The sequence below is a fragment of the Oncorhynchus tshawytscha genome, linkage group LG09 (genome assembly GCF_018296145.1).
Source record: "Oncorhynchus tshawytscha isolate Ot180627B linkage group LG09, Otsh_v2.0, whole genome shotgun sequence".
NCBI lineage: Eukaryota > Metazoa > Chordata > Actinopteri > Salmoniformes > Salmonidae > Oncorhynchus > Oncorhynchus tshawytscha.
In genome coordinates, this window is record NC_056437.1 from 55046833 (window position 1) to 55063941 (window position 17109).

The 17109-nt window shown below is 41.6% G+C and overlaps 1 protein-coding gene across 1 annotated transcript; it reads right to left on the reverse strand.

Annotated features, from left to right (window-relative positions):
- Positions 1 to 242: 242 nt before the first annotated feature.
- LOC112259388 (SRY-box transcription factor 30) lies at positions 243 to 10539 on the reverse strand. Its single transcript, XM_024434093.2, has 5 exons — positions 9140 to 10539; positions 8778 to 9017; positions 8436 to 8603; positions 1045 to 1468; positions 243 to 894 (listed from the first exon to the last, which is right to left on the reverse strand). The coding sequence occupies exons 1-5, from the start codon at positions 9858 to 9860 to the stop codon at positions 543 to 545; spliced, it is 1905 nt and encodes a 634-aa protein (XP_024289861.1). The 5' UTR covers positions 9861 to 10539; the 3' UTR covers positions 243 to 542.
- Positions 10540 to 17109: the final 6570 nt, after the last annotated feature.

The window sequence follows — 17109 nt, forward strand, 5'->3', positions numbered from 1 at the left end:
GTGTTTTGTTCAGTTAGGACTTTCCCAACTATTGATATGTAACTATTTCATAACAGATGGCAAAACAGGCAACTGTACCATAACCTAATTTACATGAGAAAAACACGTTGCATGCAATATGTATAAACAGTATATGTATTCATGTAATATATTATCAATATTGTAGGTAAAGTATTTACTATAGTTGTGTAAAAAGTATAACTCATGATTAAATGACCACTCTGCAATGCATTATTGGTGCACTGTAATTTATTGGATTTCTATACAAAAATCAGCAAAACACCCCTTTCTCCTTACAAACCAGGTATTTGTAGAACAAAAAGGCATAAATAGAACGCCTATCAAACACTTTAAAATACTTGACATTTAATTTTGTGCAGAGCAGTGGTCGATCGCATAAAACAGTATTAAATCGTTAAAAATACATTTCAGAATAACAGTAACAATTCATGTATTTTTGTATGTACAACAAAGTATTGATTCACTGAATCAACAAATAGTCTATCAGGGATTTTGCTAAAGGATGTCTCTTAGGTTTGATCCTAGAGAATTCTCATCACACGCACTTCTTCCTCGTCCTCCTCATTGGGGACTTGGACCTCCTGGACACTGGCAGAGTTGGTGAAGACGTTCTCCAGGGCACGTACGTCCAGAAGTGGGACCGAACCTAGGAGCTCAGAGGCAGTGGGGGCCTGCCCTTGACATCTCTGCCCGCCCTCTCCACTCTGCCGAAACGGGTAGTCTCTGTTGAGAAGGGAAAATGTGGACTCATGCTGATCGTAGTTGTCATCATAGGGGTAGCCCGGAGTAGCCATGGGAGTAGCCATGGGGTTTGAGAAATCCTGGGGTTGGAGAACTGGGTAGGAGTATGGGCTGTGTAGGTAAGGGTATGATCTGAAAAAAATACAACAATCCCAGGATGATGGCGTTTCAAATGACCATAATTACATTTTCACCACTAACCTTCACAATTATAAAACATCAAACAGCATACCTAAGTAGAACTTAAATGGTATTCAAGATGAAACCGCATTCATTGCTCACCCTGGAGGATAAAAATTGGGTCCAGGCATGAAGTAGGGCGGAGCAAAGGGGAAGCGAGGGGTAGGGAAGAGGCCCACTGGATGTGGTATGGGAGATGGAGGATACATGTGAGGGTGAGCCATGTTAGGGAGTGGCATTTGGAGACCTCTAGAGCTGGATGCCATGCTTGTTGAGGGCATCTCATTGGCAGAATTGTAGTAGGCCTGTTGCCTGCTGATTTTTCTGGGTTTGGGAGCTTCTTCAGGATTGCTGGCAGAGTGACTGGCTTCATGCTTGCGTTCTGCAGGCTTACCACCAGAGGTTGTGGCTGTTGGGTGGGGATGTGGGCAGGCAGTAGTCTGGAAGAATATGGAGACTGGGCTGGTAGTCTGAGAGGCATTTGGAGCTGCCGTTATAGCCACCTGGAGACCATGGTCATTAGAGCCTAGGGAAGACAAAACCATAATATTTACAGTATTGAGCTTCATACTACGATGTATTATTCTTACTGTTTACAGGAACCGGATCATTCCACGAAAAGTGTGACTTTTGCATCCCTTTGATATTTTATGTAGAAACTGTACACCAATATTACATTTTAGAAGCATGTAATAATAAATGAACTGCCCTTTAATATAGACATTCAATAAATCAAATTTTTAATATCAATAAAGACTTGCTTAAGTGCGAAAATTCAGTATTTTGACATGTCCCTCCATGCACCTTCTGTGACTTCTAGGAAGATTAACCCACTTAAACACAAAAATGTCTACGTTTTTAACATCATTGTAAAGCCGTAGTTATTTTGTTGCTTTGACAAAGTAATTTCTGAAAATGATTATTTAATGTGATTAGTGAATCATTTATTTTAATGAGGTCCCTTATTTTAAGGTCAAACCTGTTACGTGAACTGAACTCTCATTTTAATATGGTGAAACTATTCCTTTAAACAAAATAAAACTAAAATTCAAAAGAAACATTGAACATCTAATAGTGAAATCATAGTGTAAAGGCAGGTGAGCGCGTTCTACACTTTTTGGCAATTTTCTGGTGTTGTGGTAGAAAACTGAGCAGGTCAAACACACAGTAGATTTTGTCCCACACCACACACACACACACACACACACACGAGGAGACCTTACCTGGCTTAACTTGTCTGTCCAGAGACGAAATCTCTCTCATCGTCACTCAACACTTAGGTTTACCTCCACTGCACTCACATCCTACCATACCCTTGTCTGTACATTATGCCTTGAATATATTCTACCACGGCCAGAAATCTGCTACTTTTATTCTCTGTCTCCAACGCACTTGACGGCCAGTTCTTATAGCCTTTAGCCATGCCCTTATCCTACTCCTCCTCCTCCTCCTCTGTTCCTCTGGTGATGTAGAGGTTAACCCAGGCCCTGTAGCCCCTAGTTTCACTCCTATTCCCCAGGTGCTATCATTGGTTTCATGCATGTTAACATCAGAAGCCTCCTCCCTAAGTTTGTTTTATTCACTGTTTTAGCACACTCCGCCAACCTTGATGTCCGAGCCGTGTCTGAATCCTGGCATAGGAAGGCCACCAAAAATTCTGAAATTTCCATCCCCAACTACAACATTTCCCGCCAAGATAGAACTGCCAAAGGGTGTGGAGTTGCAATCTACTGCGGAGACAGCCTGCAGAGTTCTGTCATGCTATCCAGGTCTGTACCCAAAAGGTTTGAGTTTCTACTTTCAAAAAATCCACCTTTCCAGAAATAATTATCTCACTGTTGCTGCTTTTTATAGACCCCCTCAGCCCCAGCTGTGCCCTGGACACCATATGTAAATTAATTGCCCCCATTTATCTTCAGAGATTGTACTGTTATGTAACCTAAACTGGGATATGCTTAACACCCTGGCCATCCTACAATCTAAGCTAGATGCCCTCAATCTCGATATGCAACTTCGTTTTAAAAAATAATTTTATTTTACACCCTTTTCTCTCCAATTTCATGGTATTCAATTGTTAGTAGTTACTATCTTGTCTCATCGCTACAAGATAGTAACTACTAACAATTCATAACAGTCTCATCGCTACAACTCCCGTACGTGCTCGGGAGAGATGAAGGTCGAAAGCCATGCATCCTCCGAAACACAACCCAACCAAGCTGCACTGCTTCTTAATACAGCGCGCATCCAACCCGGAAGCCAGCCGCACCAATGTGTCGGAGGAAACACCGTGCACCTGGCAACCTGGTTAGCGCGCCACAGGAGTCGCTAGTGCGCGATGAGACAAGGATATCCCTACCGGCCAAACCCTCCCTAACCCGGACGACGCTAGGCCAATTGTGCATCGACCCACAGACCTCCCGGATGCGGCCAGCTGCGACAGAGCCTGGGCGCGAACTCAAGAGTCTCTGGTGGCGCAGCTAGCACTGCGATGCAGTGCCCTAGACCACTGCGCCACCAGGGAGGCCGATATGCAACTTTTCAGGGAAGTTAGGAACCAATATACACAGGCAGTTAGGAAAGCAAAGGCAAGCTTTTTCAAACATAAATTTGCATCCTGTAGCACAAACTCCAACAAGTTCTGGTACACTGTAAAGGCCATTGGAGAATAAGAGCACCTCCTCCCAGCTGCCCACTGCACTGAGGCTAGGAAACACTCACCACCGATAAATCTACGATAATCGATCATTTCAATAAGCATTTTTCTACGGCTGGCCATGCTTTCCACCTGGCTACCCCGGTCAACAGCTCTGCAAACCCCACAGCAACTTGCCCAAGCCTCCCCAAATCTTCACCCAAATCCAGATAGCTGATGTTCTGAAAAATCTGGACCCCTACAAATCAACTGGGCTAGACAATCTGGACCCTCTTTCTAAAATTATCTGTTGAAAATGTTGCAACCCCTATTACTAGCTTGTTCAACCTCTTTCGTATCGTCTGAGATTCCTAAAGATTGGAAAGGTGACGCGTTCATCCCACTCTTCAAAGGGGGTGACACTCTAGACCCTAACTGGTACAGACCTATATCTATCCTACCCTGCCTTTCTAAAGTCTTCGAAAGCCATGTTAATAACAAACAGATCACCGACCATTTCGAATCCCACCTTATCTTCTCCGCTATGCGGAGTAGCCTAGTGGTATGCAGGGTAGCCTAGTGGTTAGAGCGTTGGACTAGTAACTGGAAGGTTGCAAGGTACAAATCTGTCGTTCTGCCCCTGAACAGGCAGTTAACCCACTGTTCCTAGGCTGTCATTGAAAATAAGAATTTGTTCTTAACTGACTTGCCTGATTAAATAAAAGGTAAAATATATATATTTTAAAATGCAATCTGGTATCCGAGCTGGTCATGGGTGCACCTCAGCCACGCTCAAGGTCCTAAACGATATCATAACTAGAGGTCGACCGATTATGATTTTTCAACGCCGATACCGATAATTGGAGGACCAAAAAAGCAGATACCGATTAATCGGCCGATTTGTATTTATTTATTTGTAATAATGACAATTACAACAGTACTGAATGAACACTTATTTTAACTTAATATAATACATCAATAAAATCAATTTAGCCTCAAATAAATAAATGTTCAATTTGGTTTAAATAAATAATATAAAAACAAACAAGGTGTTGGAGAAGAAAGTAAAAGTGCAATATGTGCCATGCTAGAAAGCTAATGTTTAAATTCCTTGCTCAGAACATGAGAACATATGAAAGCTGGAGGTTCCTTTTAACATGAGTCTTCAATATTCCCAGGTAAGAAGTTTTAGGAATTATCAGACTATTTCTCTCTATACCATTTGTATTTCATTAACCTTTGACTATTGGATGTTCTCATAGGGACTTCAGTATTGCCAGTGTAACAGTATTGCTTCAGTCACTATCCTCGCTCCTACCTGGGCTCGAACCAGGAACACATCGCCAACAGCCACCCTCAAAGCAGCGTTACCCATCCATGGCCCTTGCTCCACAAAAGCCATGGCCCTTGCAGAGCAAGGGGAACAACCACTCCAAGTCTCAGAGCGAGTGACGTTTGAAACGCTATTAGCGCGCACCCCGCTAACTAGCTAGCCATTTCACATCGGTTACACCAGCCTAATCTCGAGGGTTGATAGGCTTGAAGTCATAAACAGCTGCTGGCAAATGCACGAAAGTGCTGTTTGAATGAATGCTTACGAACCTGCTGGTGCCTACCATTGCTCAGTCAGACTGCTTTTCAAATCATAGACTTAGTTATAACATGATAACACACAGAAATACAAGCCGTAGGTCATTATTATGGTCGAATCCGGAAACTATCATCTCGAAAACAAGACGTTCATTCTTTATGGCTGATTTATGGGATTTATGGCTGATTTAAGATAAAATTGTCCACCCTGTTACTTTTTTTGGCACTTAGCAATTTGTTTATTTAACCTCAAGATGGGAAAATTAAAATAAAGAAATAAAAAAGAATTACATGCCATTTAGCAAACACTTTTATCCAAAGCGACTTACAGTCATGCGTGCATACAATTTACAAATGGGTGGCCCCAGCAGGACTCAAACCCACAACCCTTGGCTTTGCAAGAGCAATCCTCTACCGACTGAGCCACACAGGACCACTTTTTATGTAGCTGAACATGTGTTCTTTATGACAATGTTAATTAGGTGATATCAAAATAGAAGTATGTTTTCGTAGTCTATGTTAGTTGTATGGAGAAACTTGTGCACTTAATGAGTGTGTGTGTGGTGAGGGATAGCCAGCAGGGTGGGAAAATTAACACCATTTGGGAGAATTGTTTTTATTTAGCCAAAGACCACATGTAAAGAAATACACATACCGTACCAGTCAAAAGTTTGGACACGCCTACTCTTTCAAGAGTTTTTCTTAATTTTTACTATTTTCTACATTGTAGAATAATAGTGAAGACAAAAACTATGAAAAAAACACATTATGGAATCAGGTCGTAACCAAAAGTGTTAAAACAAATCAAAACATTTTATATTTGAGATTCTTCAAAGTAGCCAACCTTTGCACACTCTTGGCATTCTCAACCAGCTTCACCTGGAATGCTTTTCCAACAGTCTTGAAGGATTTCCCACATATGCAGAGCATTTGTTGGCTGCTTTCCCTTTCCCACTCTGAGGTCCAACTCATCCCAAACCATCTCAATTGAAGTCGGGCGGTTGTGGAAGCCAGGTCATCTGATGCAGCACACCATCACGCTCCTTCTTTGTCAAATAGCACTTACACAGCCTGGAGGTGTGTTGGGTCATTGTCCTAAAGAAATTATTGTCCCATTAAGCGCAAACCAGATGGGATGGCATATCGCTGAATAATGCTGTGGTAGCCATGCTGGTTAAGTGGACCTTGAATTCTAAATAAATCACAGATGGTGTCACCAGCAAAACACCCCCACACCTCCTCATTCATGCTTCGTGGTGGGAACCACACATGTGGAGATCATCCGTTCACCTACTCTGCATCTCACATAGACACTGCGGTTGGAACCAAAAATCTCAAATTTGGAATCATCAGACCAAAGGACAGATTTTCACCGGTCTAATGTCCATTGCTCGTGTTTCTTGGCCCAAGCAGGTCTCTTCTTATTGGTGTCTTTTAGTAGTGGTTTCTTTGCGGCAATTCACACAGTCTCCTCTGAACAGCTGATGTTGAGATGTGTCTATTACTTGAACTCGGTGGACAATTTATTTGGGCTGCAATTGGTAAATCTAATGAACTTATCCTCTGCAGCAGAGGTAACTGAGTCTTCCTTTCCTGTGGCGGTCCTCACGAGAGCCAGTTTTATCGTAGCGCTTGATTTTTGCGACTGCACTTGAAGAACCTTTCAAAGTTCTTGAAATTTTCCAGATTGACTGACCTTCATGTCTTAAAGTAATGATTGACTGTCATTTCTCTTTGCTTATTTGAGCTGTTCTTGCCATAATATGGACTTGGTCTTTTACCAAATACGGCTATCTTTTGTATACCACCCCTACCTTGGCACAACACAACTGAATGGCTAAAACGCATTAAGGAAAGAAATTCCACAAATTAACTTTTTCTTTTTAGCAAGGCGCATCTGTTAATTGGAAGGCATTCTAGGTGACTGCCTCATGAAGCTGGTTGAGAGAATGCCAAGAGTGTGCAGCTGTCATTAAGGTAAAGGGTGGCTACTTTGAAGAATCTACAATCAAAAATATATTTTGATTTGTTTAACACTTTTTTGGTTACTACATTATTCCATAGTTTTGATGTCTTCACTATTATTCTTAAATGTAGAAAATAGAAAAAAAAACTTGAATGAGTAGGTGTCCAAACGTGACGCGTACTAATTCACCCAACTTATTGTGGGAAGCTTGTGGAAGGCTACCCGACCTAAGTTACACAATTTAAAGGCAATGCTGCCAAATACTAATTGAGTGTAGATGTAAACTTCTGACCCACTGGGAATGTGATGAAAGAAATAAAAGCTGAAATAAGTCATTCTCTCTCTACTGCCATTCTGACATTTCGCATTCTTAAAATAATGTGGTGATCCTAACTGACCTAAGACAGGGAATTCAGTTTTACTAGGATTAAATGTCAGGAATTGTGAAAAAATGAGTTTAAATGTATTTGGCTAAGGTGTATGTAAACTACCGACTTCAACTGTATATACTTTTGTACCCGTTTCCTCCAGCATCTTCACAAGGTCCTTTGCTGTTGTTCTGGGATTGACTTGCACTTTCCGCATCAAAGTACGTTCATCTCTAAGAGAAAGAACACGTCTCCTTCCTGAGCGGTATGATGGCTGCGTGGTCCCATGGTGTTTATACTTGCGTACTATTGTTTGTACAGTTGAACGTGGTACCTTCAGGCGTTTGGAAATTGCTCCCAAGGATGAACCAGACTTGTGGAGTTCTACATTTTTTTTTCTCTGAGGTCTTAACTGATTTATTTTGATTTTCCCACAGAGTTTGAAGGTAGGCCTTGAAATACAGCCACAGGTACACCTCCAATTGATTCAAATTATGTCAATTAGCCTATCACAGAAGCTTCTAAAGCCATGACATAATTTTCTGGAATTTTCCAAACTGTTTAAAGGCACAGTCAACTTAATGTATGTAAACTTCTGACCCACTGGAATTGTGATACAGTGAATTATAAGTGAAATAATCTGTCTGTAAACAATTGTTAGAAAAATGACTTGTTTCATGCACAAAGTAAATGTCCTAACCAACATGCCAAAACTATAGTTTATATATATGAGCTCTGGAAGAGAGAATCTTAATGCTACAGTAGTGAAAACCATTCAACAATTGTTGTTTTACCATTACAAAACATGTGCATGTCTTTACTGTGATTTATCTTCATTATTTATATCCAGAAAAATAATGTGGCTGGTAAAAAATGTAAGTGGCTGGTAAAACTTGGGCATCCACCAGCCACCCTGATAGTGAGCTATTGCTTTTACCTGTGGCCTGTGTGTATGGAACACAGGAGCTGGTGTTAGTATTGGCCATGGGATAAGACTCAGCCGCAGGTCCACTTGTCCCTGCAGAGCAGCAGGATGGTTCAGGAGCAAAGGACATCACAGAAGGGTAGCACTTTCTTTTTCCAGGTCTGGGCTGATAGATCCAACCTGTGATGATTATGGGTGAAGATTGTGAACAAACACTTGAAAAGCAAGTAAAGGTCATAAGTGTCAGAGCTATGAGTTTTGAAATATGATAAATATATGAGCCGATAATTATACTGTACATGTTTAAATGGACTTAAATGGTGTGAGTGAGTAGACAGCCTGCTCTTTGCTTACCTGGGAACTCCTGTCTGTGCTTGTCTTTGAGTTTACGTGCTTCAACATAGTAGGGCCTCTTCTCTTCCTCAGTAAGCTTGCTCCACTCTATTCCTAGCTGCACACTGATGTCTGCATTATTGGCTGTTGGGTTGGCCTTGGACAGGGCAGGCCTGTGGATTCTCGCCCAGACCATGAACGCATTCATAGGCCTCTTGATGTAGCCATTCCTGTCTATGCTCTGTGGTACTTCAAGATTTTCTAGGAAATGTTTCACATAAAGTTTTGGACTGTGCATGAAATCAATACGTGACAATGATGTGTTGAAAAGTATTAAAAACATTCAATCCTTATGTAAAAAGCAGGTAAGCTCTTAGTCATACCTGCTTCTGATGGTGGCATGGTGAGATTCATCCCTCTAGTCTTCACCTTTAATGGGGGTGGCGGAACATTCACATGAACAAGTGGTGGGTATGGAACTTTGCTGAGCGTTATGGCTTTACCATCCAATACTGTGAAGGTCATCCCATTTTCGTGGACAACATGGATCGGTTTGGAGAAGTCTAAAGTGGGAGCCACAGGTGGACATCCTTGATGATGCGTTGTTGCAGGTTCTTGGTCAACTTTGACCTTGGCCTGACCTGGAGCAGTTGTGATGATCTCCTCCTTGATGACCAGCACTTGAGATGTCGTGGGATAATCAAATGTGGCTTTACTCTGTTTACTGGCTAATGATGATGCGCTCTCCTTTTCAAATGTAACTGTTCGACCTTGAATGGCTCCCTTGCGGTGTGATGAACTTGTGGGCATTAGCTCTCCATCACCACCCCATTTATTATCAGCTTTAAAAATAACTTTAGGCCTAACCTGAACATCTCCACTAACACTATTTCCAGAACGTCCACTGCCTTTAGGCCTACCCACTGGTCTTTTCTGTTCTCCATCACCTCGATGCCTCTCTGTTGAAGATGCAGGTTCCTCGCTTTCACTTGCATTTTTCTTACTAGCTGGTGGCCCACTGTCATCTTCGTTTGGACTTGGTTCACTTTTCTTGAATGTCATTTGCGCTCTTCGCTTGGGATGCCTGTCCATTGTGGCAAACATTAGCACGTTTGCAGGCTAAACTTAAGAGAAACACTTATCGTGCCCGACCACAACCAACGAAACACCCCAGAGTCTTGTCAGTTGTTACGAGAAAGAAACGGTCATGGAATGTTTGAGAACGATTTAAATTGTTGCGCGAGCAGCTTTGTTGCGAACCACAATTATCACGTGGGACCTGTTGTAATTGAAGTTCGTATGGCAAGGAAAGGAACGCCACTATGTAACTTGTCACAACGATACACCCTCAAAGGACAATGGACAACGTGTCAACAATGCAAGCAAAACAAGTGTAGTTTCCCATTATCACAAGCATTTTCATGAATCCAGTCATAAATATCAGTTAGGCCTACCAGCCACTGTACTCAAATTAACCACTAGATGGCGACATTATACTAATAATACATTTAGCGAGATGGAAGTGAACATGCCATCTTTTATCGCTTTAATCTGCTTGTCAAATACATTTCATGCGGTCAACATGAATTATCAAGCTCCTGAACTGTAAATAGCGTCCGGGTGCCATTTCTTTTGACATTTCTGATTGTGATTACATTTTAATGTGCACATTATCCCTAAACACACGAGCTACATAACTCTATGTCACAGAATTCAAAAGACTACCCCCTCCCTTAAACGTACCTTAATTGATAGGACAGACAACAAACACCCTTATGCACTCAAAAGCATTCTCAATTCATAGGGTATAGGCACTTAAACCTTCATTATGTTGGAATAGTGAAAAGACAAATTGGCTGAGGTGAACATCGGTGGGTCGTTCCACCAATTCGCTGCCTTTTGAGATGTGTAACGTAGTTTGATTTCACCTAATTTTAACATTCTGTCATAAAGAGCACATGTACAAAATGACAAAAAAAAACATGTTTTCCCATCTCAAAAGGTAAAAAAATAAATAATAATAAACTATAGTAAGTGGCTATTAAAACTTATTGAATGATAATGCAAAATGTAGATTTCTGCCTAAATAGACATACCAAAAAGTAAATATTTTTCATGAGATGCCCATAAAAAATAACTAGACCTGCTGCATAGTTCTAGAAAGATCTGGAACTCACCTTTCTGGTAAAAAAATAATAATTTTTAAACAGTTATACATTGCTGAGGTGTACTCACTTGTGAGGACACAAGCTCAAGTACAGTACAAATATTATGAAAATATGAAAGTATAAAAAGTCATTGATTTTTTTTTTCCTATTCAACAAAAGTGGGGGAATAGGGCTTGAAATGATTGAAATGCTTTCTAAATATAGCAACAATCAAATTGGAAACATCTTACCATAAGATTTCACCTTTCTTATAACTGTAAAATAAATATGATCATATTTAGTGACAGTACATATTTGTCCCCCTTTCATATAAATGACGACAGAGCATTTTCTGCCAAACCTCCTCTAAGCGATGCAGACACCATTAAAATAGCTGCAGACTCGTTACAACTTCAGCTTTACGCAGGAAATGGAAGTGCTCGTGTTGTTTTTTTGTTAAAACATTGTACCATGCCTATCTATGGGTAACAGAGTTGACCTGTTCAGTTTTCCACCACAAAACACCAGAAAATTGCCAAAAAGGGTCGAACCAGCTCACCTTTTAACAATATCATTTCACTATTAGATGTTCAATATTTCTTTAGAAAAAAATATTTCAAAAGGAATGTTTTCACCGTACTAAAATGAGAGTTCAGTTCACATAACAGGGTTGACCTTAAAATGAGGGACAGACATAAATGAATCACTAATCACATGAAATAAAGAATACGTTTAAGAAATTACTTTGTCGAAGCAACAACATAAATAGGGCTTTACATTTATGGTGAGAACTTGGATACATTTTACATTTAAGTCACAGAGGGAGCAAGGAGGGACTTGTCAAAATGCTGAGTTTGGCACATTAGCAAGTCTTTATTCATATAAGAAATCTGATTTATTGAATTCTCCCTGTGGTTTGTATTAAAGGGCACTTAACTGAATGTAACATGCTTTTAAAATGCAATATTGGTGCACAAGTTCTACTTAAAATATCAAAGGGACACAAAAGGCACTCATTTTGTGGAACGACCGCGGTATCAAACTGGGCTGCATGGTTTCAAATCTGACAATGAGTTGTGTTTCGATGGCAACCTTGCAAGATCAGGCCTTATCTGTCTGTAATTATGCAAAATACTGTCTGCAATTCAAAAAGGTGAAAGGATGCACACGTGCAATAATATTTGATGGCTGTATACAATAGAATTGCCCACCATGGAGAAGAAAGTGGAGCCCCTTCCTTGTGTTGCTGGCGGCTCAGGGGGGAGGCTGTAGATGAGTCCCAGGGGACATCTGTTCCCCAGCTTCACTGACACACTTCAAGAGCTCCACAGAGCAGAGCAGGGCTCATTTGAATACGGTCATGTCCTTAAACACACAACAGGCTTGGAGATTTATTTTCAAGACAAACATCTGCAAAGGTGCTCCAACTGTGCAAAGTCCCCCTTCATCTTGTGAAAGCCTCTCTTCTAACAACTTCTATGGGCACTCTCATGTTCAGGTAAGGCCCCAGCCTCCTCTTCCCAGTGCCCACAGCAAAGTCACTCTTTTCTACTTTGTTGTTTGAGAGATAAGATATGTTATTTCAAGTAGTACGATAATGAAAACTAATAAGATCTGTCCAAATTAGGTGGCAATTATACTTCAGTGACCTTGTTTAACCCTTTAACTGGCACACCAAGAAATACATATTTTTCATTAAAATGTATTTAGCCTTAATGTAAATTAATATTTTTTACTTTAACAAAATTGAAGCTCATTTACTGCATTTCTACACAATTAAAAAACTTTTAAAAACAATTTGGGGAACAGCAGAAACACATAAAATACTACTTCAGCCATTATTAGTAAAATAGTACTTCAGCCATTATTACCTTGGCTGCTACAGCACCGGAATTAAAAACTCTAGTTTAGTTTCATGTAAAGTCAAAAAGCAGTTTCCTAGCCATGCCATCTACTACAGCCATCTTCCACCGCTACACTGTTTTGAGGGAAAAGTTGTGCTATTTAGTATATCTGCGTTAAATGCTCTTGCCCTAAAGCCAGCCAGCCGGGCAAATTGCCTTCCCGTCTGCTTTGAGTGGTTGGTTTTGTCATAAAGCCAGCCCATTTATACCTCTAAACTGCATGTACCTTTTAATCAGGACTGAAATGATTTTAGTAACCCGTTTTAAATTGTTGATGTTGTTTAGGAAGGACAAGTACAGGTGAGACTGTGTGGTGCTGATTACAACCCCCTCCTAATCTCCTCTCTCATTGAACAGATGCCAGTATTGCCTACCCAGTCAAGGTACATTGGATATCCTGTAAACCAGCCTGGTCTCATAGACTAAACATAACATAGTAAAAGTAAATCAGGGTCACTCAAATTAGTATGATACTGTACTGTACACTACATGACCAAAGGTATTTGGACACCTGCTTGTCGAACATCTCATTCCAAAATCATGGACATTAATATGGAGTTGGTCCCCTCTTTGCTGCTATAAGAGCCTCCACTCTTCTGAAAAGGCTTTCCACTAGATGTTGGAACATTGCTGCGTGGAATTGCTTCCACTCAGCTACAAAAGCATTAGTGAAGTCAGCACTGAAGTCAGCACTGATTAGCACTGATGTTGGGTGATTAGGCCTGGGTCGCAGTCGGCGTTCCAATTCATTCCAAAGGTGTTCGATGTGATTGAGGTCAGGGCTCTGTGCAGGCCATTCTAGTTGTTCCACACCGATCTCTACAAACCATTTCTGTATGTACCTCGCTTTGTGCACAGGGGCATTGTCATGCTGAAACCGGAAATAGCCTTCCCCAAACTGTTGCCACAAAGCTGGGCTATACTCGGGGCTATACTCGGCCTTGTCTCAGGATGGTAAATTGGTGGTTGAAGATATCCCTCTAGTGGTGTGGGTGCTGTGCTTTGGCAAAGTGGGTGGGGTTATATCCTGCCTGTTTGGCACTGTCCGGGTGTATCATCGGATGGGGCCACAGCTTCTCCTGACCTCTCCTGTCTCAGCCCCCAGTATTTATGCTGCAGTAGTTTATGTGTCGAGGGCTAGGGTTAGTCTGTTATATCTGGAGTATTTCTCCTGTCTTATCCGGTGTCCTGTGTGAATTTAAGTATGCTCTCTCTAATTATCTCTTTCTTTCTCTCTTTCTCTCTTTCTTTCACTCTCTCGGAGGACCTGAGCCTTAGGACCATGCCTCAGGACTACCTGGCATGATGACTCCTTGCTGTCCCCAGTCAGTCCACCTGGCCATGTTGCTGCTCCAGTTTCAACTGTTCTGCCTGTGGCTATGGATCCCTGACCTGTTCACCAGACGTGCTACCAGTCCCAGACCTGCTGTTTTCAACTCTCTAGAGACAGCAGGAGCGGTAGAGATACACTAACGATCGGCTATGAAAAGCCAACTGACATTTACTCCTGAGGCGCTGACCTGTTGCACCCTCGACAACCACTGTGATTATTATTAATTGACCCTGCTGGTCATCTATGAACATTTGAACATCTTGGCCATGTTGTGTTATAATCTCCACCCAGCACAGCCATAAGAGGACTGGCCAACCCTGATAGCCTGGTTCCTCTTCCTAGGTTCTGGCCTTTCTAGGGAGTTTGTCCTAGCCACCGTGCTTCTACACCTGCATTGCTTGCGGTTTGGGGTTTCAGGCTGGGTTTCTGTACAGCACTTTGAAATATCAGCTGATGTAAGAAGGGCTTTATAAATACATTTTATTTGGCTTGAAAGTTGGAAGCACAGAATCACCTAGAATGTCATTGTATGCAGTAGCGTTTTTGATTTCCCTTCACTGTAACTAAAGGGCCTAGCCCAAACTATGAAAAACAGCACCAGACCATTATTCCTCCTCCACCAAACTTCACGGTTGGCACTATGCATTGGGGCAGCTTGTGTTCTCCTGGCATCTGCCAAACTCAGACTTGTCCGTCAGACTGCCAGATGGTGAAGAGTGATTCATCACTCCAAAGAACGTGTTTTCACTGCTGCATGGTGATTTAAGGCCTGGGTGTGGCTGCTCTACCATGGAAACCCATTTCATGAAGCTCCCAATGAACAGTTCTTGTGCGAACGTTGCTTAAAGCGGTAGTTTGTAAATCGGTAGCGAGTGTTGTAACCGAGGACAGACCATTTTTACACGTTATGTGAACAGCACTTTGCAGTCCTGTTCTGTGAGCTTGTGTGGCCCACTTCCCGGCTGAGCCATTTTTGCTCCTAGACCTTTCCACTTCACAATAACAGCACTTACAGTTGACCGGGGCAGTTCTAGCAGGGCAGAAATGTGATGAACTGATTTGTTGGAAAGGTGGCATCCTATGACGGTGCCACTTTGAAAGTCACTGAGCTCGTCAGTAAGGCCATTCTACTGCTAATGTTTGTCTATAGAGATTGCATGGCGGTGTGCTCGATTTTATACATCTGTCAGGTTGTGTGTTCGAATCGCAACATGGACAACTTTTTAGCTAATTAATGCCTTGCAACTACTTACTACTTTTTAACTACTTTGCAACTACTTAGCATGTTATCTAACACTTCCCCTAAGAGTTAACCTAACTCATAACCTTAACCCTCTCCCAGCTAACGTTAGCCAGCTAGCTAATATTAGCCACCTAGCCAACGTTAGCCACAACAAAGTTGGATCATATCATACGTTTTGCAAATTTGTAACATATTGTACGTTTTGTGATTTCGTAACATATTGTATGAATTGCTATTGGTAACATACTGTATCATACGAACTGTAATTCGTAGCATACCTTAGGAAATGGATGATGGACATCTACAAATTAATACATACCATACGAAACGTAACATATCAGAGTAAATTAAGTGTCTCGGATTAACTACAGAATAATACAAAATTCTCTGAGACCAGGTTGTGTAAACTGGTATCACTGACATCTTTCAGCGCTCTAGACAAAGGTGCCAGGACCTTTGAAATTACTAAGAAACCAATCAAAATGACTAAGAAACCAACATACACTGCCTTCAGAAAGTATTGAAACTCCTTGATTTATTCCACATTTTGTGTTACAACCTGAATTCAAACTGGATTTAAAATGAATAATTCACCCATCTACACACAATACCCATAATAACAAAGTGAAAACATGCTTGTAGAAAATGTGCAAATGTACAGTTGTGGCCAAAGTTTTGAGAATGACACAAATATAAGGTTGCTGCCTCAGTGTCTTTAGATATTTTTGTCAGATGTTACTATGGAATACTGAAGTATAATTACAAGCATTTCATACGTGTCAAAGGCGTTTATTGACAAATACATGAAGTTGATGCAAAGAGTCAATATTTGCAGTGTTGACCCTTCTTTTTCAAGAACTCTGCAATCCGCCTTGGCATGCTGTCAATTAACTTCTGGGCCACATCCTGACTGATGGCAGCCCATTCTTGCATAATCAATGCTTGGAGTTTGTCAGAATTTGTGGATTTTTGTTTGTACACCCGCCTCTTGAAGATTGACCACAAGTTCTCAATGAGATTAAGGTCTGGGGAGTTTCCTGGCCATGGACCCAAAATATCGATGTTTTTTTTCCCTGAACCAGTTAGTTATCACTTTTGCCTTATGGCAAGGTGCTCCATCATGCTGGAAAATGCATTGTTCATCACCAAACTGTTCCTGGATGGTTGGGAGAAGTTGCTCTTGGAGGATGTGTTGGTACCATTCTTTATTAATGGCTGTGTTCTTTGGCAAAATTGTGAGTGAGCCCACTCCCTTGGCTGAGAAGCAACCCCACACATGAATGGTCTCAGGATGCTTTACTGTTGGCATGACACAGGACTGATGGTAGCGCTCACCTTGTCTTCTCCGGACAAGCTTTTTTCCAGATGCCCCAAACAATCGGAAAGGGGATTCATCAGAGAAAATGACTTTACCCCAGTCCTCAGCAGTCCAATCCTTGTAGTCCAATCCCTTTTGCAGAATATCAGTCTGTCCCTGATGTTTTTCCTGGAGAGAAGTGGCTTCTTTGTTGCCCTTCTTGACACCAGGTCATCCTCCAAAAGTCTTTGCCTCACTGTGTGTGCAGATGCACTCACACCTGCCCGCTGCTATTCCTGAGCAAGTTCTGTACTGGTTGTGCCCCGATCCCGCAGCTGAATCAACTTTAGGAGATGGTCCTGGCGCTTGCTGGACTTTCTTGGGCGCCCTGAAGCCTTCTTCACAACAATTGAACCGCTCTCCTTGAAG